This window comes from Myotis myotis, unplaced genomic scaffold, assembly GCF_014108235.1.
Source record: "Myotis myotis isolate mMyoMyo1 unplaced genomic scaffold, mMyoMyo1.p scaffold_m19_p_14, whole genome shotgun sequence".
In the NCBI taxonomy this organism is placed as follows: domain Eukaryota; kingdom Metazoa; phylum Chordata; class Mammalia; order Chiroptera; family Vespertilionidae; genus Myotis; species Myotis myotis.
Window position 1 is genome coordinate 42,232,142 of NW_023416318.1, and position 24,642 is coordinate 42,256,783.

The 24,642-nt window shown below is 49.2% G+C and overlaps 1 protein-coding gene across 1 annotated transcript in view; it reads left to right on the top strand.

Annotated features, from left to right (window-relative positions):
- Positions 1–13,438, top strand: part of LOC118669458 (ALK tyrosine kinase receptor-like) — a 172,817-nt gene extending 159,379 nt beyond the window's left edge. The window contains exons 3-5 of the mRNA XM_036335550.1: positions 3,138–3,269; positions 10,604–10,735; positions 13,272–13,438. Coding sequence (XP_036191443.1) covers positions 3,138–3,269; positions 10,604–10,735; positions 13,272–13,438 — 431 coding nt within the window. The remainder of the gene's footprint in view (positions 1–3,137; positions 3,270–10,603; positions 10,736–13,271) is intronic.
- Positions 13,439–24,642: the final 11,204 nt, after the last annotated feature.

Sequence of the window (24,642 nt, forward strand, 5' to 3'; positions counted from 1 at the left end):
CATCAGCTGGGGTGGACACAGCGTCCCCCAGCTGGAGGCCACCTGCCCGCCACTGCCCCTGGCCCTCAATTGGCAACTTCCGTCTGTGAAGTGGAAAGAACAGAGTGGCCCTGTCCTGGAGATTGTGAAGTTTAGTGAGCAGGCAGGTGAAGTGCTGGCACTGTGCTGGGCAGGTAGCAGGAACATTATATATGATGCCAGGTGGCCTTGCTGTGATCTGCGACAAAGGCCACAGCCCCTCCCAGCAAAGCCCCACCTCTGCAGGGGGACCCCAGCTCCTAGACACATTTTACTTCCCAGCCTCCAAAGGGACATGACTGACAGGTTGTGCATGTCCCTGCTCTTGGAATTTGGAGGAATTTGGAGAAACCATTGACTTAGGCTATCTTGAGGCACAGGGACAGATAGGGGTGACATTTTTCCTTCTGTGTGAGGAAGAAAGGGGCAGAGGGGACCAGGCCAGGGAACCACAGCGATCTAGTCACAGAGCAGTTAAGGAACTGAGAAGTTGATCTAAGGCTGTGCTGGGCTTCAGAGCTCGGGGTCTCCGAGGACTGTCTTCCATTGCAGCTGGAGTCTGGGTTACATGGTGCATTCGTTTCCTGTGGCTGCTGTAACAAACTACCACAAGCTTGGTGGCTTCAAACAACACACATTTATTCCCTTAGAGTTCCTGATGGCAGAGTCTGAAGTCATTTTCTCTGGCTAAGTCGTGAGAGCAGAGCAGGCTCCCGCTGGAGGGTCCACGGAGAACCCGGCCCTTGCCTTTTCTGGCTTCTGGGGGCTGCCTGCATCTCCTGGCTCCTGACTCCAAACTCCTGCTGCCCTCATGGCATCTCCTACTTCTTACCTGTCTTTCTTGCTGCTCTCCGTAAGAACCTTGGGTTACACCTCAGTAATCCAGAAGAATCTCCTCTATGTAAAGGTCCTTTGCTTAACCACGTTAGTAAAGTCCCTTTACCACATAAAGTAACATATTTGCCGCTGTGGGGGGTTAGGATGTGGGTCTCTGGGTGGGTCCATTATGCAGCCATTCACAGATAGGTAACCTAATGTGCAGGCTGTCTGTGAGCCCTCTTAGGGGCCAGGCAGTGGCTAGGGCTGGGGGTGGAGAGGGGGAGGACACAGAGGTCCAGACAACCTGCTGAGAAGATGGAAGCAGACACTAGAGCTGGTCCTAGAGCCAGGGTGCATGGAATCGGTGCTGAGTCCGGAGCACAGGGTTCATGGGGAGAGACAGACAGATGAGACAGGAAAGGAATTTGGGCCCAGATCACAAAGGACCTTGAAAAGCAGGTTTAAAAACTTGGATGTACCCAGCCCAATGGTTAAGCGTTGATCCATGAACCAGGAGATCTTGGTTCAGTCCAGTCTGGCACATGCCTGGGTTGCAGGCTCGATTCCCAGTAGGGGGTGTGCAGTAGGCAGCCAACTGATGACTCTCTCTCATCATTGATGTTTCCATCTCTATCTCCTTCTCCCTTCCTCTCTGAAACCAATTAAAAAAAAAAAAAAAAAAAAACTTGGATGTGATTCCCTGAGGGAAGCAGGGCCTGGTTTCCCACATCCAGGAGTTACCAAGAATGCCCAGCCAGCCTGGAGACCCATCTGACAGGGCCGAGTGGCCACCTGCCATCAGCTTACAAGTTGAGCCTCAGCTAGACTAGGTTGGGAAAGAGGGGCCAAGGCCACCTCCAGTGCTCCCCTCCCGTGAGATGGAGAGAACAGCTTTGCTGTCTGACACATGGGGCCTGAATCCCATGGACCAACTTCATGACCTTAGGCAAGTTACTGCAGCTCTCTGACTCAGTTTCCCACTAAGGAAACGGGCACTGTTAAGACTGCCTAGCTTCCCTGCAAAGCTGATGTGCTGAGACACACAAAGGCATCCCAGAAGTCAGCAGGCTGGACTTGGTGGTAGTGCCCATGCTACTGGGAACCGTCCACTGAACCAGAAAATCATGGAATTTTAGGTATTAAAAGTCATCTAACTGGAGAGTCCCACATCACAATCAGCTGGGAGATTTTCTTAAAATAAAATCTAATAAAGACCAGTCTGATTTCATAGCCAGGGTTGGAGGAGCCCACCCGAGATGATGCTCAGAGAAGCTGTAGGACCCCCAAGTGGGGATCCTGGGTCATTCTCTCCGCCACCCAGCTGAGCACTGAGGTGGATGGGATGGAGACTGCTGAGGCACTGGCTGCCGCAGGGATGGAGCTAGAAAAGAGGATGGAGTGCAGGGCAGCCAGGCGTGGGGTTGGCCCTTCCTGCTCATCTCCTCATGGGCCAGAGGCTCCTGCATCCCACACACTGGGCAATAGGAGGTGCCATCAGAAGCACCAGCCCTTGCTAGGTGGTCCCAGGCAAAGTGCCCATTCGGTAGGGCATGCTCAGCCAGTGCAGCCTTCTCTTCCCTGGAGCCTGGCTCTCTGGGTCACAGGTTAATTAATTATCATAACACTTTGTTCTTGATACAGAAACAAATAACTGCTAACAATTTCATTGTGAACTGCGCCCTCTCCCATCCTCCACTGGATAATATATTTATCTAGAATTTCAGAACTGGAACAGACCTTAGAAATATGGTCCAAACCCCTCCTTTTGTAAATGGAGAGACAGGGGGCCAGAGAAGGGACAAGGTCAGCATCACACAGCCAGTCACGGAGAGGCCGGTCCAGGGCTGGTCCTCACAGTGGTGCTCCTCGTGTTCCACAGCCAAGAGTACTGCACGTTTCTAGAATCACTGCAGTGTTGGCATCCAGGGTCAAGAACATGGGGGACATACACTGGACCAGGTAGTCCCCTTGAGACCCCAAATACGACCTTGAAGGTAGAGCTGTCTGTGTGCAGATGAGGCCCCACCTGCAGGCTGTCCATCTGGCACACTAAAGCCATGGGTTTGAGGACCCCAGACTGTTGAGGGGACGTAGACAAACCTTGGCCACTCTGCTACTCCCCATCACTAGGAAATGAGGTCCCCAGGGGGTTGTGGGCTGTTAGGGCTTTGACTTCCTCGCAGCCTCCTGGTGCTGCCCCTGGGTGTGGCCAGATTGAGACGCCGGTGTCTCAGGCCACTGGGATCTGAGCAGCCAGGCCACCCACACTGACCTGGCCTGTGTCTCTGTGTGCTCTACAGGGACATCCCCAGGCTCCAAGATGGCCTTGCAGAGTTCCTTCACTTGCTGGAACGGGACAGTCCTCCAGCTTGGCCAGGCCTGCGACTTCCACCAGGACTGCGCCCAGGGAGAAGACGAGGACCAGCTCTGCAGTGAGTAGATGAGCTGCTGTACCCACCCCACCCCAGCCACGCTCACCTCCCTCTCCTGCCCCATCACCCCATGCATTCCAACATGGACAGCCTTTCTATGTCCAGTGCCATATGCGTCTCGTCTCAGTGGCAACTTTCAAAAGCTACACAGTCTTCAAGAGACAGAGCTAAGATCTGTGGAGTGATAACAGTGTGGTCCAGAAACAGCATGAAAGTTAAGAACCAAACAAGATCTTATAAGTTATGCCCTCAATATCCTCGTGCACAGAGGACATGGTCGGACGAATGCCCAGCTCTGTAACATGACTTTGGAAGCCCGGACTTCCCTCACTTTTCAATCCTCATCTTTCACCACCCACCGCCTTTCTCATCCTCCCAGGCTCCCGTGTACCCCAGGCCCAGCCATATCAGACTGCTTCTCAGCTCCCTCAAACCTCCGTGGCTTTGTGTGCGGTATCACTTGCCCAGAATGCCCTGTCCCTTCTCAAGTCCCATCTGCTCCTTCAAGACACCCCTCAGGAGTGGGTTCTTCTGGGAAACCTCCTCTGACCAGCCCCACAAGACAGTTGGTTCTTCTTTCTCTGGACCTCCTGTCCCAACTCGGTGTATCTTCCACCCACCATAGCGTCCATTATTTTTTAACAGCCTTTTTTTTTAGATATAGTTCATATACCATACAACCCGCTCTCTTAAAGTATGCAAGCCAGTGCTTTTTAGCATAGTCACGGTTGTGCCACCATCACTACTAGTTTTAGAACATTTTTTATCACTCCACAAAGACACCCCTAGAAATCTTTCCCTACTTTCCTCCAACTGTGCCCCCTCCACTAGCCATAAGCAACCATAATCTACCTTCTGTTTCTCTAGATTTGCCTGTTCTGGGCACTTCATGCAAATAGAACCATACAATATGTGGTCTTTTGTGATTAATTTCTTCACTTAGCATAATGTTTCCAAGGGTAACCCATGTTTCAGTGTGTATCAGTCCTTTGTGTATTTTTATTGCCAAATAATATTTCATTGTACAGATAACCACATTTTGTTTAGCCTTTCATCGGTTGACGGGCACTTGGGTTGTTTCCACTTTGGGGCTATTATGAATAATGTTGCTGTGGACATTTATGTACAAGTTTTTGTGTAGACAGATGTTTTTATTTCTCTTGGGTATATGCCTAGGATAGGAATAGAATTGCTGGGTCATATGATAACTCTATATTTAACAGTTTGAGGAACTGCAAAGCTGTTTTCAAAGTGCTGCACCATCTTACATTCCCACCAGTAATGTATAACAGTTCTAATGTCTCCACATCCTTGCCAACATTTATTATTATCTGCCTGACTGTTTTAGCCATCTTAGTGGGTGCACATCCATTGCATTTTATGAGGGTGGTTTCCATGTTTCTCTCCCTCTCTGTGGGCAGATGGGGTTTGGTACTCTTCCCTGTACCAATATTTCAAGTGACTCCTGGCACAACTGACTCTTTGTTCACTAAAATGAATAAATGAGTTGGAAGACTTGGGCTCCATAGAGGAAAACAAGTTGCTAAGGTCTCACTGGTAGTTAGTAACAGCATTAGACTCCCAGCCCAGTGCTCACTCCACTTCAATACAGTGTCCTCAGTAGCTATTTGGCTAGGAGTAAACACTAGAGGTTTTTACATTTTCCCCAGGGAAACCGAAAACACAGTACACATATGATACGAGCTAGTAAATATGCTAGATCCTGGAGCAGAGCTGAAAACACAGCGCCTGTCCTCGATGCTGAAACTCCAACATGGGGCAGGAGGGGAAACAACAGAGCAGGGTCGGGCAGCGGGCAGCAGGTGCGTGCCTGGGTGCTGTGGGGCCCAGACACAGCAGCCAATGCTCACCTCCTAGATACCAGCCCCGTGACACTGGCCTGCAAAATAGCTTTAAAAAGTTAAGTGTTTCCCAGGTCATCTGGAGGACAGACTTTCCCTTGGGGGAAAAATGGTTTTGTTTATTCTCTTATAAATGAAGCAATAAAGAAATCCATTTTTCAACTTAAAAACTACCTTTTATGCAAAAGTTTTCCAATAATGGCGGAATTGTGGTTGTTTAGATCAACTCAGTAAGGAGTTGCAGGTAGGCACCTTGTCTGCCCACACTGTCTGGCTCCTGGCCTGTCTCGCAGACTTTCACTCTGCATGTGGCCCAAATGAACCTAGCCACCAAGCTGCCCAGGCTGAGGCCTCTGTGTGTCTCTAGTTACTGGTCTCTGCAGTATTTCCAGCAGTGCCTCTGAGCTGTGTGATTTTGCTTTTGCCTTTTTTTTTTTTTAGTTTCTTGATGCCCACTTCCCAGCAGGGACACAGGTCAGGCAGGGCATGCCCTGATTTACAATTGGGAAAATGAAACCACAGAGAAGGTAATTGATTTGTTCGGGTCACACAGCACATCAGGAACAGAGCCATGATTAGAGCATTGAGCCTGCGGGATCTGGCCATTATTGCGAGCTCGGGGCATTTTCCCACCATTCAGGGACTTGCCATTAACAAGTTTCCAGGACCAACTCCAAGCTGGAGGGCAGCCTAGCTGCGGGCCCGAGGGCAGGCACCTGGGGCCCTGTGGCCTTTTCAGCCGAACTTGAGCAGCTGCTCTGACCAGCTGTCGAATGACAGCTCCACACTGGCGAGTACCCCCACCAAGGTCTTTGCTACAGAAATCGGTTGCTAGGAAGAGAAGTTCAATTCAGAAGGAGAGTTATTTCGATCTTTTTGCCACTCTGATCTTTACAGTACTACTAGCCAATATCCTTCTCCTTGTTTGTGTGCCCCATTCTCTGTGGGATATTTGCTGTCTTCCCTATCACATTGACTGGTGTTGACCTGGAAACCATCCCCGTGAAGATAGCAATGGTAGTAATAATATTGGCTAACATTTATTGAGCATTTACTATGTACTGGGAGCTGCTCCAAACACTTTGCATGTATTAACTTATTTCACCCTGACAGCGATCCTATGTGATGCCATTACACCCATCTTAGAGATGAGGAACCTGAAGTCCATGGTCAAACTGTTAGCCAGTGGCTGAGCAGTGATTCAGACTCAGTCTGACTTCAAAGCCCACACTCTGAACCACTACAAGCCAGACTCTTGTTCTGTGAGTTTCTAGCAGCTGGTTCTGCCGAGCACAACCCTAGCTATGTTTCCACCCAGGAGGAAGGGACCAGGAAAAGGTTGGGGAGTGGGGTGGGGTAAGATCACTCATCCCCACCTCTGGGCCTCAGTTTCCTCATCTGTAATGTGAGTTGGAGCATGATGCCACTGATGTGGTATGTGTTGATGTCCAATGCTCTTGACCTCACCTGGTCCTTCCCAGGTAGTCTGGAACCTATTCGAATGTTTTCTCTGAGCAGGAGCTCACCTGTTGGGGATGTCCAGATCTTCTAAGGAACCCCCACAAGGGTCGCCAGTCTTGGTCCAGGGTAGTCAACCAAGCTTGGCCATGGTTGGAATTTGAAGGGAAAAGTAGACTGTATCCCATCAATTTAGCCTCACTCCACTCTCTCCCCAGAAGGAATTCCCCACACCTACTGGGGTTTCACTCGATTCTCAAACTCAACCCCAAGCAATATCTCTCTGTCTGAGATAAGCAGGGACCTGAAATGGAGGTGGCAGCATTGCCCTTGCCCTTCTCCATCTAATCACCAACCTGTCTATCCACACCTGGTCCTCCAAACCCATCCTTCTTCCCTCATTCCAATTAAATGTTACTGATTCAAGTGAGACATCCAGGACGCTATCACCCATCGAAGGGTGTCTTCAAGGGCCCCTGGATGTCGAGCAGTGACCCTCATGGCATGTGGCTCCCCAGGAAAGGCTAAGGTGTTCTCGCTTCATCCCCTGGATGGGCCATTGACTCACCAGGTATTTGCAAGCAGCTCACTTCCCCTCCATGTACTTAATAATCTCATCTATTTAGTGGGGATACTTTTCCTGTCAGGCAAAACAGGTTTTTTTATGTTTCTTTATTGTAAAATAAAACATGTTGGTTGTAAAATATTTGAAAAATCTAGAGAAGTACACAGAAGAAAATTACTACCACCCATAATCCTCCCTCTCAGACATTCAGAGATAACCATAATATTTTGATGTATTTCTTCTAACATTTTTCCCCATGACTCTATATTTTCAAGGAAATGTATAACACATATTTATCAAAAATGTTAACCGAGTTGTCACACAGGAAGGAAAAGAAGTGGTGTCATTTGGCCTGGAGTTTGTAGTTGGCAGTTCCTGCAGCTGTTGCTGAGGTCACATCTCTGTGACTCCACAAATCTGTCTCTCTTAGAGTGGAATCAGGTGTCATAATTGCCAATGTTGTGGGATTGATTGACCCACACACAGCCCGACTTGCCATCCGGCCAATGAAATATCTGGCTGCAGCCCAAGGAGAGGGTGGGGTAGAGCAGTGCTGCTCAGACGTTAGGAATGTTAAAAATACAGATTCCAATTCTGGGGATGGGGTTGGCGGGGGGGACCTGAGAGTCCACACTTCTCATAGTTTCACAGGCGATGCGGGTGCAGCTGGTCCCTGGACCACATTTTGAGTGACAGGGTGAAGAGGACTGAACTCACTCCTACTTCATCCGCAGCTAAGTACGGCGATCCTGCAGTGTGCCAAGCCCTGCTCGGGTGCCTGGGGTGGATGAGAGGAGCAAAGGATGATCGGAGGAGGAGCTGACATTAGGCCAACCCTGTGTGCCAACGTTGTGCTCAGCAATTGGCCTTAGTGGCAATTTCCCAAACACAGCCTAACCCACCAAGGGCCTCTGCTCTGATGCCCTTGCCCACCAGCTTCCTTAGGAGTGGCTTTTTGCTGAACACACAGCCCATGTGCTTGCAGTAGTGGATACCGTCTCATCGCCTCCCCACCCACTCTTCGAGGTCTTAGTTATCACATAAATTGTCCAGTGACCGATTTTGCCGACCTCCTGAAAAGAAAGGGGCTTCTAGTCCCAGCTCACCCTGGATCCTGTGCCAAGCTGGACCAAGGTGGGCTAGGAGGTGGAGAGCCGCTGGCGCAGGTGGAAGGCACAGGCGTCTCCAGAGAGGCAGCTGAGGGACTGTCTCTGCCTCCGGGTAACTGGACTGTTGTAGCGCACTCCCTCACGAGCTCCCCTGCCCGGGGGAGAAGGATGATGAATAATGCCGCCATTTCTGTGTATTTGCTCAACCCTGTCTGTTTATAAAATGTTTCCACACTCTCTCTTTCATTTTGTCCTCAAAACAGCCCTATGACATAGACCAGTGATGGCAAACCTATGACACGCGTGTCAGAGGTGACACACGAACTCATTTTTTTGGTTGATTTTTCTTTGTTAAATGGCATTTAAATATATAAAATAAATATCAAAAATATCAGTCTTTGTTTTACTATGGTTGCAAATATCAAAAAATTTCTGTATGTGACACGGCACCAGAGTTAAGTTAGGGTTTTTCAAAATGCTGACACGTGGAGCTCAAAAGGTTCGCCATCACTGACATAGACACTACTATCACCCCATTTCACAGAGGAGGGAGCTGGGGCTGAGGAAGGAAGTGCTTGTCTGAGGTAGCACAGTATGCAACAGAGAGGCTAGGCTAGAGTGCAGTTGTCCCACTCCAGGGCTGTTGAGGTATCAGCACCCACGAATCAAGATCTGCCCCTCCCCTCCTGAAAGGGGGAGGCGAGGGTGATGTGCCCTGCAGGCCCCAGCTCAGCCCTGCCTCCTCCTCCTAACGGGAGCCCATCACCTGCTAGCATCCTCATTGTAGTGCCCGGTCAAACACGCTTGTAAAGGACACTCCCCGGAAGGTCACCAGTTAGTTTTTGCAAAAGAAGTGGCTGTGGGATCCCTTGAGGGGGCGCATAAAAAATAAAACAGAAAGGTCTCCTTAGCTGTTGGATTTTTAATCAGAGGAACATGCAGGGCTTGGGGAAACGACTTCTTCAGGGGGGTATAAATGGGAAGAAATGTCCAAGTCATGCCAGCCTGTTTTAATTTATAATGCCTCCGTGTGAAATGCACAGAGAATCGGGGGAAATGAGTGATAATTCACGAAGGTGCTGTCACAGCCAGGTGCGTCAGGGCCTCTGTGTTAGCCTGCCACTGCCAGGAAGGCTAGACAGAGGAAGGACAGCACCATGGGTCCAGTCTCTCTTGCACAGGACGTAGCCGGGCCAGGGACTGCTGGGCGCTGTCACCACAGCCTGCAATGCACTCTCAAGGCTGAGTGCCTTCCCTGCAGCTGTTCTCCCAGTCAGCTGTAGAGCATAAGCCCTCTCTAACCCTCTCCCCTACCCTCCTCCCTCTGTGGGCAGCAGCGAAATAATATGGTCTATGAAGCTGGCTGTGGCCTCTTCAGTGGGACCTGAGGTCAGTCTGATGCAGAGAAAAGGATAATGGGGCTATTTATGCTGAGCCAACAGATGCTGTAAAGAGGCTCCAGTAACTGGGATTGCTTGGTCAGGATAGGCGAGGTTCTGCTGCAGTAATAAACGATCCCACATTTCAGGGGCTTAACTTGACACAGGCCCTGTTCACTGAGGGTTGGGAGAGGGGCTCTGCTCCGAAGGGTCTCTCTGGGACGCAGGCTGGCAGGGGCTCCACATCATACAGCAGCATCCCCAGGAACAGGAAGTCTCCTTGGCCCCTCAGCAGGGGAAAGGAGCCTGAAGAATTACACAGAGCTTTCCGCAGGCTCCATCCAGAAGAGACACACATCCCTTCCGCTCACATCATTGGCCAGAACTGCTCAGGTGGCTTCACTTCACTGCAAGGGGGTTGGAAAAAGGAAGTTCTGAGCAAGTGTGTTTCTGCACACAGAGGTGATTTGAGGGACCCAAGCCAATTCCAGGCCAACACTGCCACTGCTGCTGTTAGGTTCTTGCCACTGGGCTGAGCTTTAGGAGTGTAGTCCAGTGAGCACACGTGGGCTTCTCCCTGGGTCATGTTCTTTGTGGGCCCATGTAAGTTTAGAAATAGAAGAGCTAGGTTCAAGCTGGATTACCTGCTGGCTAGGTGACCTTGGTCAGGTTGCTTAACATCTGTGAACCTCTGCTTTGTCATATCTAAAACTGGGTTAACAATACCCATTGCTGTGGAGTTGTTATTATTACCAGTTTTTTCTGAAGATTAGAAAATTATAAACCAACACCTGTACAAGTTGGGGATTGGGGCCTCTCTCCACCATGATCAGTATCATTAGCCATCGAGGGAGCTGTTATTAGTGAGGACAATGTGGTCACCCTGGCTAATTATACTTGACTTTGGCATCGTTTGCATTCAGCCTTCCAGGAAATGACTGTCCCTGTGCTCCTCCCACAGGTAAGCTCCCTGCTGGTTTCTACTGCAGTTTCGAGGATGGCTTCTGTGGCTGGTCCCAAGGAACACTCTCACCCCACGCGCCCCAGTGGCAGGTCAAGACCCTAAAGGAGGCCCGGTTCCAGGACCACCAAGGTACTGCCACTCCTCTCCTTCCCCCTGGTGCCCACCCAGCCAGATGAGAGACTTAGGGCACCGCCCAGGGCAGGTGGACCTTGCCCCACCCTGCCGGGCAAGCCTGGGTGGGTAGCTGTCCTGAGCTTGCCCTGGGTGCTCCACACAGTGTCCTCTAAACACTTCCCTGGGCTTTAGAATGACTGAATCAGGCCCAGGTAGATGCCACCTTTTGTTCCTTAAAATGGGAACCTTGGTGAACGGTTAGCTGAAATATAAAAATAGCAGCAACAGTAATGATAATCCATTCATTCGATAAGTATTTGTTGAGACCTACTGTGTGGCAGGCCCATTAGTCATTGAGAGGTAAGGAAAAGTGTAGCCCTCTTTATGACTGAGGGTGCTGAGGCACAGGGAGACCTGTGTCATTGGCCCCAAGGTGATGTCCTAGGAACCTTGCCCCCCATCTGGTCCATTCCCTGCTGCCCAGCCTCCTCAGCCATACCCCCACCCTCACACCCTCCCTCCCTGCACCATAGCCCATCCTCCCACGACCCATCCTTAACTGCCAGAGGAGCAGAGAGACCTAATAATACCCAAGAGTGGCCACCATACCTGCTGATCTGACTCCACACTCAGAGGCACCTGCCTTGATTGGATGAGAGAGGCTCTGTGCGGCCAGCTCAGCTCTGAGAGTTGGGCTGCTGGAGAGGCAGGCCATGCAGCCTTGTGCTGTGCCTGGGGGTGAGGCCCAGGGCCCAACTCTGCAGGATGGGGCTGGAGGGCAGGCCTGTCTCCCCCTCTTCCCTCCCCTGCATGTGCTTGCTCTTTGTGGCGCTGGAGACCCTCATACAAGAATTATTCTCTTTCCAAGAGAGCACACATCCTATGGATGCCTTCAAGAATTCATTATAATTATCCTATATAATAAAAGGCTAATATGCAAATTGACACAATGGTGGAATGACCAGTCGCTATGACACGCACTGACCACTGGCGAGTGCAGCGGCGGTGGCGGGAGCCTCTCTTGCCTCTGTGGTAGTGCTAAGGATGTCCAACTGCCATGGGGACGGGCCTAAGCTGTCAGTCGGACATCCCCTGAGGGCTCTCAGACTGCAAGAGGGTCCAGGCTGGGCTGAGGGACCCACCTGCAAGTGCACAAATTTTGTGCGCTGGGCCTCTAGTGATTATTATAAAAGTGTGAAAGTGGACACCATCCAGATCAACCACTAAAAATCCCAGAGCCCATGCAGTTCTGTCCTTGGTCCTCAGAGCTGCATCCCAGTGAGCTGGCTTTGCCGTGAGGAAGAAGGCTGAGTTACTGCAGCCAAGGGAGAGTTCTGCGGCCCCTCACAGATGTGGGGGCCAAGAGCTCCTGCTTCTCCTCCCAGCCCCCTTGCCGCACTGCACTGTCCTCAGCACCATGTCTGTGCGATCAGAGAGAGAAACAGAGCTCAAAGCTAGACGTGGTCTTCACGCCTCTGCTCTCAGTTTGATTGTCCCCCAACAGCACCCGTAGCGAATAAGTGCCCAGCACTTGTTGAATGCCTCTGACGCCTCCTAAAGGAATTCATCCGCTGACTGCTCTGATTGTAGACCTTTTCCTTACCTCGAGATAAGCTCTATCTTCCTGTATAGTCTACTCATCGATCACGGTCTCTGTCCCCCACAGAACGAAGTCACACAGGCAGCCCTTCAGATATTGAAAGATAACTGGTGTGGCCCACACACCGAATGAGGTCCTTCCTCTCCCCAGTCACATAAGCCCATCAACTCGATCCTTCCTCAAGGGTGGGCGGCATGCTTTCGAGGATGACTGGCCCATCTTGGTTCTCTGTTCTGGACCCACCTGAATTGTAACTTGGTAGTAACTCATTAATGAACTTCGTTAAGAGACAGAGAAAAGTAGAAATGAATGACTAAAGTCCTGCCTGGGGTTCTGTGGGGTGCCTAAAAAGTTGTGGGCTCTCGCTGGCACCTGTCTCCAGAGCATTGACCACCTACAAAGTGCCCTGCAGTCCTGGTGGTTTACTGACGCTTCTCCCACCGGCAGGTGGGGCTGGAGCTCCTATTCTTCCAGGTTCTCAGGCAGATTAGTGTTTAGGAACAAGAAATGAATCTTGGTCAGGCATGTGACACTGGGTGGCCTGGACTCCAGGAGGGGGAGAAGAGAATGAAGGTAATAGAGACCATTGGTGGGCAAAGCATGGGCATGACTGGAAATGGGGAGCGATGGGGCTGGGGGCAGGTGGTCGAGGGCACTTCAAGCTGCTCCTGGCCTTTGGGCTAAAGCTGGTGACCCTAAGAGATCAGGGATGCAGAAGCTCAGCTATCTGATGCTAGGACATCACTGGCCCTTTGGAATGAAGACCTTTGCAAGCCAAGTTCTGTGACAGTGACAAGCAGGCTGTCTTATCCATTGGAGGCAGCAGAAAGCCACAGCCTCAAAGAGGCTGGAGGAGATGTTCCCATGAACCCTGCACTTATTAACCCCGCACCCCCGGGCCCTTCAGTGCGTGATGATGGTGCAGCTTTGACTCTTTTCCTCTCTGCCCAGGCCATGCCCTGTTGCTCAACACCACTGAGGTCCCCACTTCCTCGAGTGCTACCGTGACCAGCTCCACGTTTCCCGCACCGATGAAGAACTCTCCGTGCGAGGCAAGTCTCGATGTTCCTCTATTCTCCAACTTCTCCTCCCGCTCTCCCCTCTGCACTTCCAGATGAACCCAAACAGTGAGCAAAGTGGCCTGAGGTCAGGCTGCTTGTTCTCCTGGAGGGAGGGCAGTAGGGCCACTTCGCCATCTTCCAGGCAGACAGAGCCCACCAACGTGGTCAAGTCCCATCTTCAGAGAACCTCACCTTAAACACCATCCTCAGCAGCACTGAGCTTTTGCAGTGGGATCTTGATCTAAGCAAACCCAGAAAACACTTCCAAGGCATCACAGGGGAGGGTAGCAGTGATTTACAAAAGACTTTCTACAGAATCCTTTTTAAAAATAGCAATCTCTTGTTATCCATGACAAATGTTATAGAGCATCAGAAATTTGATTTACATAGATTTCACTAAGACAGCAATGGCATTCAGTGCGGTACCTCGAGAGTCACTTACCCAAACGGTTCTTCTAGCTGTTACCTTTAGGGTGAGGATTGGGGGGAGTGGTGCCATGTTTCTTAGCATAAGATCATATTCTCTAAGGTCCAAGAAATGTGCTTAGAACACGGTCCCAGTCAGGTTCCACCCCTGATTGGTTGTACTATTTATGGGGGCAGTTAATAACCTCCCAGGGCCTCAGTTTCGTCATCTGGAAAGTGGAGACAATAAGAGTGCCTACCCCAAGGAGGTGAGAATTAAATAGTTAATGAGTGCAAAGGGCTAGCATAGCATCTGGCACAAATTAAGCATGACAAGAGTTAGCTAGCAGTGCCCGACACCCTGTATAAACACACGACAGAAGGTTGGGGCGGGGGAGACAGGGGACTCGAGTCAAAAATCAGACTCTCCGCTCCGGGCTCTGGGAAGGCGGGGCCCTGACTGCGCTTCTTTGCTCTCCCCCCCCCTTTCACCCCCCTTAAAATACCTTGCACACAGTGGAAAGCCTATGGTGGATCCTCTCTTTCTGGAAACTTATAGGAGAAGTTCCTTGCTGGCTTGTTTCAGGAAAGCTAGTTGCCTGCTGACTATTTTGTTTCCCTTCGAGCTGTGGACTTTGTGAAACTGAGAGCTTCGCTTCCTCCCTGCTGGCTGGTAGAACCCCAGGGAGCTGCTGCTCTGACCCATAGCTTCCCGGCCATGGGGTGCAGGCAAATGCAAGCCTTCCAGGATTTCTGTGAACTGAAACTTCACAGACATAAATCGAATGAGAATGGAAAAGACATACGAATGAACTTTTTTAATCAGAAGAAAGGTCAAATTAAATCTGAGGCTCCCCTCTTGGTGAACAAACAGGGTTCCCTGATGTGTTGTTTGCAGCAGCCTGACCCTTGATCCCAGTTGATAACAACATCTGCCCCATCTTTCTCACCCTCCTCTAGTTTATGGTATCTAACTAGATTTTTTATGTATCTCTGTGAGCTACCTTAAATCCTTTTTGGAATAAGTCAGGGCACAAATAAATAGATTCATTACATTCAATTGTATTTGGGAAGCCACGCTTTCTGATGCAGATGGTGGAATTACACAGTCATCGCCATCGCTGATATTTCTCAGGTGCCTCAGAGCAGGCGCCTGGAAAGGAAGGCTTCTTAGGAGGAAATCTAAATGCGGAGAGACGGTGGCCCACCAGGGAGGTGAGGGGATCCTTAAAAGCATTTGATCTTTAAATTTACTCTTCTCTGGATTTAATAGAGCCTGATTTTAGAAAAAGAAATGTCGAGGTGAAAATGATATTTTCTTAACACTTCATCATTTCTCTAGTAACCTTTGGGTTGATCAATAGCTTAAATGCGTGTTTTTGTTTTACTGGCCTGTTTTATTTTTCCTCGGGCCACATTCGCTCGGGGCTGTTTCTGCTGTTTCCAGCCCTGTTCCAGCAGGTGGCTCAGCAGGAGTAATGGAGGGGAGGCAGCGAGCCGTCCCTCAGCCCACAGTCATTTCCCATTCAGGCTCTCAGACATTCATCCAGGACTGACGGGTCTTTGAATCCCCAGTGCTGGGGAAGTGTTTTCATCAGAAAAATAAATAACCAAAATAGAAATATGCATTTCCAGGGTTGTAAGCCTTGCCATTTATTTTATCCAAATCCTAAATGCAGAGGCAGGAACTTGATGTTCTTCTCCTGGGTCTGCTGAACGTTAGTGACAGGAAATGGATGTTGCGCTGCTATGTGAGACTGTGTGAGCTTAACCCTGCAGACCTACAGGGGCCTCTGTTGGCTGTGGGGCCCGAGTGCAGGAGGGTGGGTGCCAGAGAGAGCCATGGATGGTCTCCAATGAGAGCCAGGCCCAAGAGGCTGGCAGCTAGCCACGATGGGCTCCAGGGCTGATACCCACCACCAAGCGTCTTCTCCAAGCCCAGAGCAGGCAGGTCCATGGGACCTCCAGGGAGTTGAAGTACTTGCAGAATATCACAAAGTGCTTTCTCAAGAAACCCCACAATCCTCAATGGATTCCGTAGGAGAACCATGAAAATCTAATACGTGTTTCTCCAGTTGCAGTCACTTGTAACATGTAGTAAATGCAGATTCTTGGATGCCACCCTGGGCTCCCTGAACGGCATCACTGAGCAGAGCCCAGACTCTGCATTTTCAAGCCCCACCTCCATGATGTGGATGCAAACTGAAACTTGAGAGTACTTGGCCAATCGTGACTGAAATTTATTCTGAGCCCATGCTGAGAGTTTTCCTCCAGTGCCTGTGGCTCCAAATTGTGCCATGTAATTTGCCTTTCAGAAGGGTAAGTGAGAGAAGGAATTAGAAATGACAAGGTAGGGGACAGAGGCGGTGAGACAGAGGCGCTGGGAGAGCACCCATCAGAGCCCACAGGGAGCCAGATCAGGTGCTCACCGATGATGGAGACATAGCCAGGGTGTGCCTTTGTGGTACCAGCCACCTTCTAGGGCATTCCCGAAGCATGCCAGCTCTGGGCTCCTCCAGGCGCCTCCAGCCGCTGCCTCTCGCTGTGCTGGCCTTAGTGCAAGCCCTGCCTCCTCCACCACTCTGCACAGTTGCATACGGGGCATGAATATTTAAAGGCCTCTGCCTGACCCAGCCACAAATGAGAGCTTTGTGGGGTTCTTGTCCCCCCTATTCCCCAACAGCTATTCTCTGTGGGAAACTGGGGAGTCACTTACAATATCTTCAGATTTTCTTTTCTTTTTCTTTTTCTTTTGCTGAACTCCAGTTCAAATAATTAAAGTTGCCACCGGGGAGGGGAGCCTTGCAGTGGCTGCTATGTGTCGCTTGCTGTCAGACCTGCTTGTGTCCCCTTGGCTGGAAGACACACTCAGATGTGTCTAGCATCGCAGCTGCCAGGAATAAAGAGGCCGGGAGACTGGCAGGGCCGTCTCGCCCCGCCCCCTGCCTTTCACACATCCTGGAAGCCTGAATGTCTCAACAAGCCCCAGTGGTTTAAGATTCTATTTTATTTGAATAGCCTGCCTGTGACTGGAATATTTTAAACCATGTTCTCAGGACAGAACAAGGTCTGGGGTGGGAGGGGGAATTGGGTTTCCCTCATTCTTTTTCCCAAAAAAACAAGGAGCAGTTTTCCTCCTATGAGCTGCAGGAATGGAAGGACCCAGGAAGTATGGGATGAGGCCCACTCGACTGGGGGGAGACCCTAGGGCAGGGCAGTTCCCAGCTGCTGGTGGTCTGACCCTCCCAGAGTGGCAGCCACCCTGTCCTCTCTTTACACGCATGGGTATACACATAGACCACACACGCACACACACACACACACACACACACACACACACACACGGGATCCTGGGACATGGCCGGGCCTCCTTTCTGCCCCTGACGTCAGCCCTATGGTGGTAGAAGGGGTAGCTTTAATTAGCCACTCAGGGCAGGAGGTGACCAGCGGGCTCCTCCATGGCGGCATGAACTACCTGGCCTGCCGGGAAGGAGGCCTCCCCTCATGTCACTAAAGCCAGCAGATGTGGCCCAGAGGGATGTGGAAGAGGAGGCTGGCACCTGGACTGCCCTTTGGCATCCGTACACCCTGCTCGCAGCCCCACTGAGGAGCCCTGTGGGAGGAGCCTGCCTGTGACTGTGCACAGCAGGGCAGCCACGCATCCCTAGGCCACAAGAGCATCTCCCCTTTCCCAGGGAATCCCCTACAAATGGGGCAGCAGCAGTAAATGAGGGGACAAGAGAGAATGGAGAGGAAGACTAGACGGAAGTCACCAAGGCAGGGAGGGAGCCTGGGAAGTAACCAGAGCAGGTCCCCTAGTTTCAGAAGCTCAGATGGGGAGCTCCTGCACCAGTACCTCTCTCTGTGTGACCTCATGCCCCCCACCCCCTTAATTAAGCCCACAGAGAGCATGTTTGGCTGCCCCACCCCCACCCCATGAGTCCCTGAGCTGATGCTGGTATGAGACTCCAGGCCTTAACTCTGGCAGCCACTCACCCCAGTGATGGGACCGTAATCTCAGAGAGCCTTGGGCTGGGGCCTAAAAATGTGCCTCCACCTCAGAGGGAAGGAGCAGTGGGGCCAGGAGTGCTTCCTGAGGCGTTTCCTAAATGGCTTTTCTGAAGCCCCAGGGGATGAGTAGGAGACTTGGGACCCCACTTTCAGAAGCTAATGACAGCCATCTCATGCACCTGTAATAACGTCACTGCTGCAAGAATGCCCTAGGCACACATCAAAGACTGCAGAATTGAAATCCTCCCTGAGGACCCGGCGATGCCCACGATGCCCGAGCATGCAGAACCCAGACTCAAACCTGAGCCCCACCCTTCAAAGGTACCTGCTCAGAGGCTTTCTCGGAGGAGTCAGCAGCCTCAGACAAAAAGGGTGGGCAGCTGCCGGCCTGGACCAGAGAGGCAGCACAGGAGATCTCTTTAGACTCAGCACAGAAGTGAAAGGTAGGTCCTGGTCTCCAAGTTACTTATGGGTCACGCAGCTGCTTTACATGAAAATAAATTCCAAATTCTTAACCAGAGCCTTCAAACACCTACCTCTTTGTACCACGCGGAGAAAAAAGCCTTCCCTCAGTCAGGGGGCTGAGCATAGGGTCCCTCCATAACTGCTAAGCCAACATAGGGAGCATTCTTTATCTATTACTGGCTTCTCAGGTGGCTGGCACTGTGCTGAGTATGTCGCTTGCCTTACCTCATTACCGGAACAGACCTGTGAGAGACTCACACTCATTTACTGACGCGGAACCTGCCGCTCACAGAGCTTTCAGGACTTGTCCAAGGTCACCTTGCTAGTGAGAGGCAGAGCCAGGATGGAAGCCAGGTTTGTCCAACTCCAAAGTCAGATCTGCACACACTCTAAGGTCATTGAACTTGGCTTAGGTCACCTGAGTTTGAATCCCAGCTCTGCCACCGATGAGCCATAAGACCGCAAGCACTGCCTCTAACTGGGGATGGAAATACCTGTTTTACTTGCAAGGATCAAATAAAAACATGCAAACTATAATCCCTCCAATATTTTATGAATTTCAGCGATTATTATTATCCCTCTTCTTCATTTGCACAGGCGTGAAGGAGTGAGTGCGGACATAAAGTGAGACATTGCGTGTTCTTATTTCTCCTCTGGGTCAGTCAGCACCGTGCCGGCAGGTCGGGAGCATCGTTTTACACAGAGCCGAGCATTAGTACCAGGAGATGAGCCCAATGAAGCCATGTAATCAATAATAATATTAATTAATTAATTAATTAATTGGGCAGCCCCTCAGTTGTGAGCATGACCCTGGTTCAGGGTAAGAGCTAACAAGGAGACTCGTCATTGATTCTCAAGGGTCCACCAAGTGTGGCCCCACTGAGATTTCTGAGCCCAGGGAGTTCTCACCTCAGTACCTGGGGCTGGGAAGCTGCTGGATCCCGGCATCTGTCACCTCTTATTGTGATGCGGTTGACACTGCTGGGACTCATGCTAATGGGCTAAAGTAATCAACAGCCATTGTAATTGCAGTTGGACATAATTAATTTAAAATCCTTGAGCCATTCAAAATTAATACCTCTGCCATTACATGATGAGACAAATGAAGAATTACTGTCAGGGCTCTGGGTGTGAATAAAACCCTCGGGCACTTAGCAGAGTTTTGGATCCCCTTCAAAACCCACGTGTTAATGTGGACCCTCATGGCTCCCACTGGTGACTGGGATAACATACGCAGGTGGGTATGATATGAGGGACCCTGTTGAAAACACAGACTCTCCCCAGCTGTCAAATAGTCAACACTCCCCGGTGTCTGTGTCTGCAGACACTCCTGGGCCTGGAGTCCCCTCTCTTCCCCATCGTGTCTGGAAAATAGTTTCCCAGCCAGGGGATTACAAGGCTACTTCACAGCATCGACCCCATCACACACGGAGAAGCTGAGGCACAGAGGAGGCTGGTAGCCCAAGGTCACACCATTACAATGTGACTCAAAGGAAAATATCATCTTTTTCTTCCCATAAGACCGGAAAGATCATTTTCTGGCAAACCTGGAAGATAAAACACTGGACTAAAATGTTGAACACTGTCTCCTTCACCCAGCCTTATTGTGTGTGAGAGCTGTTATCTCTAACATGGGATTCCCTGCCTGTTCTTTCCAATACAGGAGAAAGGAACTGACACTGAGCAAAAGTATTGGCTATGCTGAGCAGTGGGCTCCCATAATCTCAGTAAAATCTCCCAGTAAATCTCTAAGGAGAGTAGGACTGGCCCCATTTTACAGATGAAAGCTGAGGCCCATATATGACGACAGGATCGCTTTTTCTGATTTCAAAGCCCCCGCTCTGTCCTCAGCATGACCCTACCTCATTCCCCCAAGACAAATGATGAGACAAATGAAGAATTACTGTCGGGGCTCTGGGTGTGAATAAAACCCTCGGGCACTTGGCAGAGTTTTGGATCCCCTTCAAAACCCGCGTGTTAATGTGGACGCTCGTGGCTCCCACTGGTGACTGGGATAACATACGCAGGTGGGTATGATATGAGGGACCCTGTTGAAAACACAGACTCTCCCCCGCTGTCAAATAGTAAACACTCCCCCGAGGCTCCACCTTCCCTGTTCTTCCTTGAAAGCCCTCAGTTCAGGCCGAGGACCCCAGCCTCCCTGAAGTGGGCGGGTGACACCCTCTCATTTCCCACTTTCCAACAAGCTCGCCTTCCTCCCTTGCTGCTTTTTTTTTAATACAGTGTTTATTGTTTTGTTTTTTTCTGATTACAAAAGTGCTCTATTTTTATTATAGAACATTAGGAAAATACAGGAAAGAATGAAGAAGAAAATTGAAATTGCCCACAGTCTTACTCCCCAAAGACAACCTCTGTTACCACATTGGTACATTTCCTTCCAGGAAAAAAAAATGCAGGTCTGAGCAGAGTGAGGGACCCAGGCTTCTACGTGCACTATCACACCACACAGCCTTTTGTGTCGTCTTTCTTCATGTTATCTTTTTCCTATATCAATATTATTCTTCATAAACATGCTTTTAATAGCAGTGTGCCCTAAATTTATTGTATTGTTGTTGTTCTAGTTGTCAAAAATCATATATGTTCATTATAAAAAAATTTCAAAAAAAAAAACAAAAGGGAAAAACATAGCTGTAACACCATAACCTCACCAGCCAGGGATCCCACGGTTATTATTTTTATCCAAAGCCTTCACATCCTCTTCCTGTGCTCTTACGAAGGGGGCATGTGGACGTCCCCGCCTGGGTGTTCTCTGGCTTCAATGTGATGCCTCAGAGACAAGGAGGCATGGGATGCTGTTTTCAAAAGGATCTCAGTCTTTCAAGTCTCCTACCTGGCCAGGAATCCAGCATGTCTTAAGCCTCTGTAATTGCAAGTATTTGCCAGGATATTTAATTTGCTCATTATCAAAACTCCGCATCTGGCCTGCTTCTTGCTGTGTTGGGTTGATTTTTCGTTCGGCTATTTATAGCCAGAGAGTTAGTGTTCATTTTTTCCAGGTGAATTAGGAGGTGGTGTACAAGAACCAGTGAGTCAGTCCTCTCAGTGAAGTTAATAAGGGGCCATGTTGAAATCAAGGAACTTTTAAAATTACAAGTTCACACCCAGGAACACAGACCTGTGGCATCTCAGGGGGGGGGAAGGATTTTGAACCTCCATTCAAGAGCTTGGAGGTCCCTGACAACAACCCAATCCCAGTCATTACATGTGGGGAATATCCAGGCAATATCCACCATCCGCCTCAAGCAAGCACATCTTTGAGCATCTCTGTCTGTTAAAAAATGTTCCCTTTTGTGGAAGTGAAATACACACTAGAATCTATCCGTGGTTTTGTCTCGACTGTGGAAATTCATGCCGCCCTTCAGAAAGTCACAGAAAGATAGCACCTCCCCCCTGGTAGCATTTCCTACATTAGGGGTTGCATGCACAGTGGACACTACCCGATACCTTTGATTCTCTTTTGTCCAACTTCAGCCTAAATTCCATGCTGATATGTTTTTTTATGGGCTCAAGAGGTTGTTGTGAAGTTGCCACAAGGCATGCGTAGCAAGCACGAGGCATGTTCTAGACATAAAATTGCCGTAATTGCCTCTGGCGGAGGAAGGGCCATGAGAGAATAATTGCATTAGGCCCGGCCACAATGCAGCTCTGCTTTACATGCAGAACTTTAATTAATGAAGCGACAAACACTGGTGGCACATAATTGGAAAGTCTATCAGACCCACCGAGGGGGAGGGAGCAGGGGCCTGGTGAAAGGGCCGGCTGGAGCCAGAGATAGAATTGCTGGGGGCGTGCTCCTGGCCTTGTGTCTTTCCACTTGTCTCATTTGCTGTCTGCATATAAAAGAGTTTATTAGTCCAAAGCTGCCATTTATAACATATCTATTAGGGCGTGTAGAAGGATCAAAAATGTTACTGTTACAGGCCCCAACGAGTGTTATTTCTCATAAATATTATTTAGCATTTGTATAAGATTTCCCATATTTGTGTGAATACTCTTGTTTTATGTATATATACACATACACACATTCACATATATGACTATTCATTGTGTGGCAGAGGCAGTGGTTATAAATGGTTTAAAATCCACTATCTCCCTAGTTCCCCCAATATGAGGGCATTTCTGGGAGAAGGTCTTGTCAAAGACCTACCGTTTGAGCAGGTAGGGCCTGAGAGCTGGAATTTCTAAGAAGCTCCCAGGTCGTGCAGCACTGCTGGTCCCCAGACCACACTTTAAGCAACAAGGGTCGAGAAAACCTTCACAGTTCACCCAAAAGATTTAAGTGCATATCACCACAATATGTCATATGTATACAGCAAAACAGATATGGTAGAGAGAACATAGAACACAGTGTGATATTCAGGTCTGCAGCATATGGACTTAGTGGCCATGGGTGAAGCACTCGCCTGTTGAAGCTTCAGTTTCCATATCTGAAAAATGGATATGATAATACCTCTCTCTACTTATTGCGAGTATAAAATGAGACAGCAGATATACAAGTGCCTAGCACAGCTCTCTAGTATTCAATAAACATGTAATTATTTTATCCTATAGGCCATCCTGATAGAAATTGGTCTTATTAAGATCAAATTCCAAGAGTGTTTTTGTTCTAGGCACTGAACAGTGACCCAGGTCTACCTGGCATGGGTTTCTACACATAATGATATCAAAGGGATTCTTTAACCTGGGAAAATGGAAGACTTTGAGAGGGACTGGAGCCTGTGATCTGCTCTGGGAACCACAGATAGCTGCTCTATTCATTTAGACATAAGTAACTCATAAGGGATATTCGGCAAGAATTGACATCAGTCCTCCAGTTCTTCTAATTAAGAAACTGGTGAGAGCCATCCACTGTGGGTCCAAGAGGAGAGTTCAGGTCCCGTTTGCATTCTCAGGTCAGCCCTGCTCACCCAGCCCAGGGATTTCTCACTCTCAGGGCTGTTCTCATTCTTTAACCAGAGGCGATGCAGCAGCCACCTGCAGGTCTTCTGATGAAGGCTGTGTCCTCCCCTACAGGAAAAACACTCCTTCTACACCTTGGCAATGGTGGGCACATTTTAGGCCATTTTTTTTAGTTATTAAGAATTGCCTCTTACTCCGAGTCCAAGATGAAAATGGGCTCCTCACTGAGAAGGCCAGGCTACTTCCTGCACTAAGTGGTCCCGTCTCCCCAGTGGTCTCAACTGAGGCTGCACTTTAGAGTCACCTGGAGAGATTTGAAAAACTGCTGAGGCCCAGGACCTGCCTGAGGCCAATTAAATCAGAATCTCTGGGGTGAAAGCATCGTTGATGAGAACTTCAGCTTGCACAGGACATAGTTTACCTTGCTTTCCACAATAACCATTTGTTATTACAGGATGTGAACGGGAATATGTGGGGCAATGCTATGCTGTGGTTGTCCTAACTTTTAAGTGTTTATAGATTGTTTCTACCAAACATACAACCTCTATTACTTTAAACACAGAGACCAGAGAGCTTGTTTATAGTATACACTGCCTCTGGGCATGGCTGTACTTAAACTTTCTTAGAAATATTATTTATATTTCCCTTTCATATGCCTAGGGAACAAATTCATAGAAACCTTTAATAAATGCATACTGACTACATATGATTGTGGCTTCCTTTTGGCAAAGTGGGCATTCTCATTCTGAAAGACAAGCATTTTAAAAGATCTTAATTTGTAGAGTTTTGTCTCACCTTTCCCTACCAATGGCCACAGGTATTAAGTCATAGGATCTTCAGTTAGCTAACACATGACATAGACCCCTTTAAATAAGATTATCAGTGTGTTCAGGGGATAAATAAAAATCTATGGTACCCACATCATTGAAAGAAGTTGAGTCACAAAATTACTAGCCAAGGTCACGAAGTGAATTAGGGCCAAGAATGTGTGGGTCCTCTTTAGGAAGTCCATTGACCTTGTCCCTATTGACTTTGATATCACCTCAGAGGAAGAATCTTGTGAATTTAGGATGATGACATCAATCTGAACAAAGTTCCAAAATGGCCCATTGATTGCCCCTGGCCAGCTCCTTGAACCTTAAGTAAAGGCCTTTGGGAGACAGTGAGCAAGATCAAGTACAAGGCATCAGCTCACCTCACTGAGTCTCCGCAACATCCTACGGTTGGCAGCGATGGCGAACCTTTTGAGCTCGGTGTGTCAGCATTTTGAAAAACCCTAACTTAACTCTGGTGCCGTGTCACATATAGAAATTTTTTTGATATTTGCAACCATAGTAAAACAAAGATTTACATATTTGATATTTATTTTATATATTTAAATGCCATTTAACAAAGAAAAATCAACCAAAAAAATGAGTTGCGTGTCACCTCTGACACGCGTGTCATAGGGTCGCCATCAC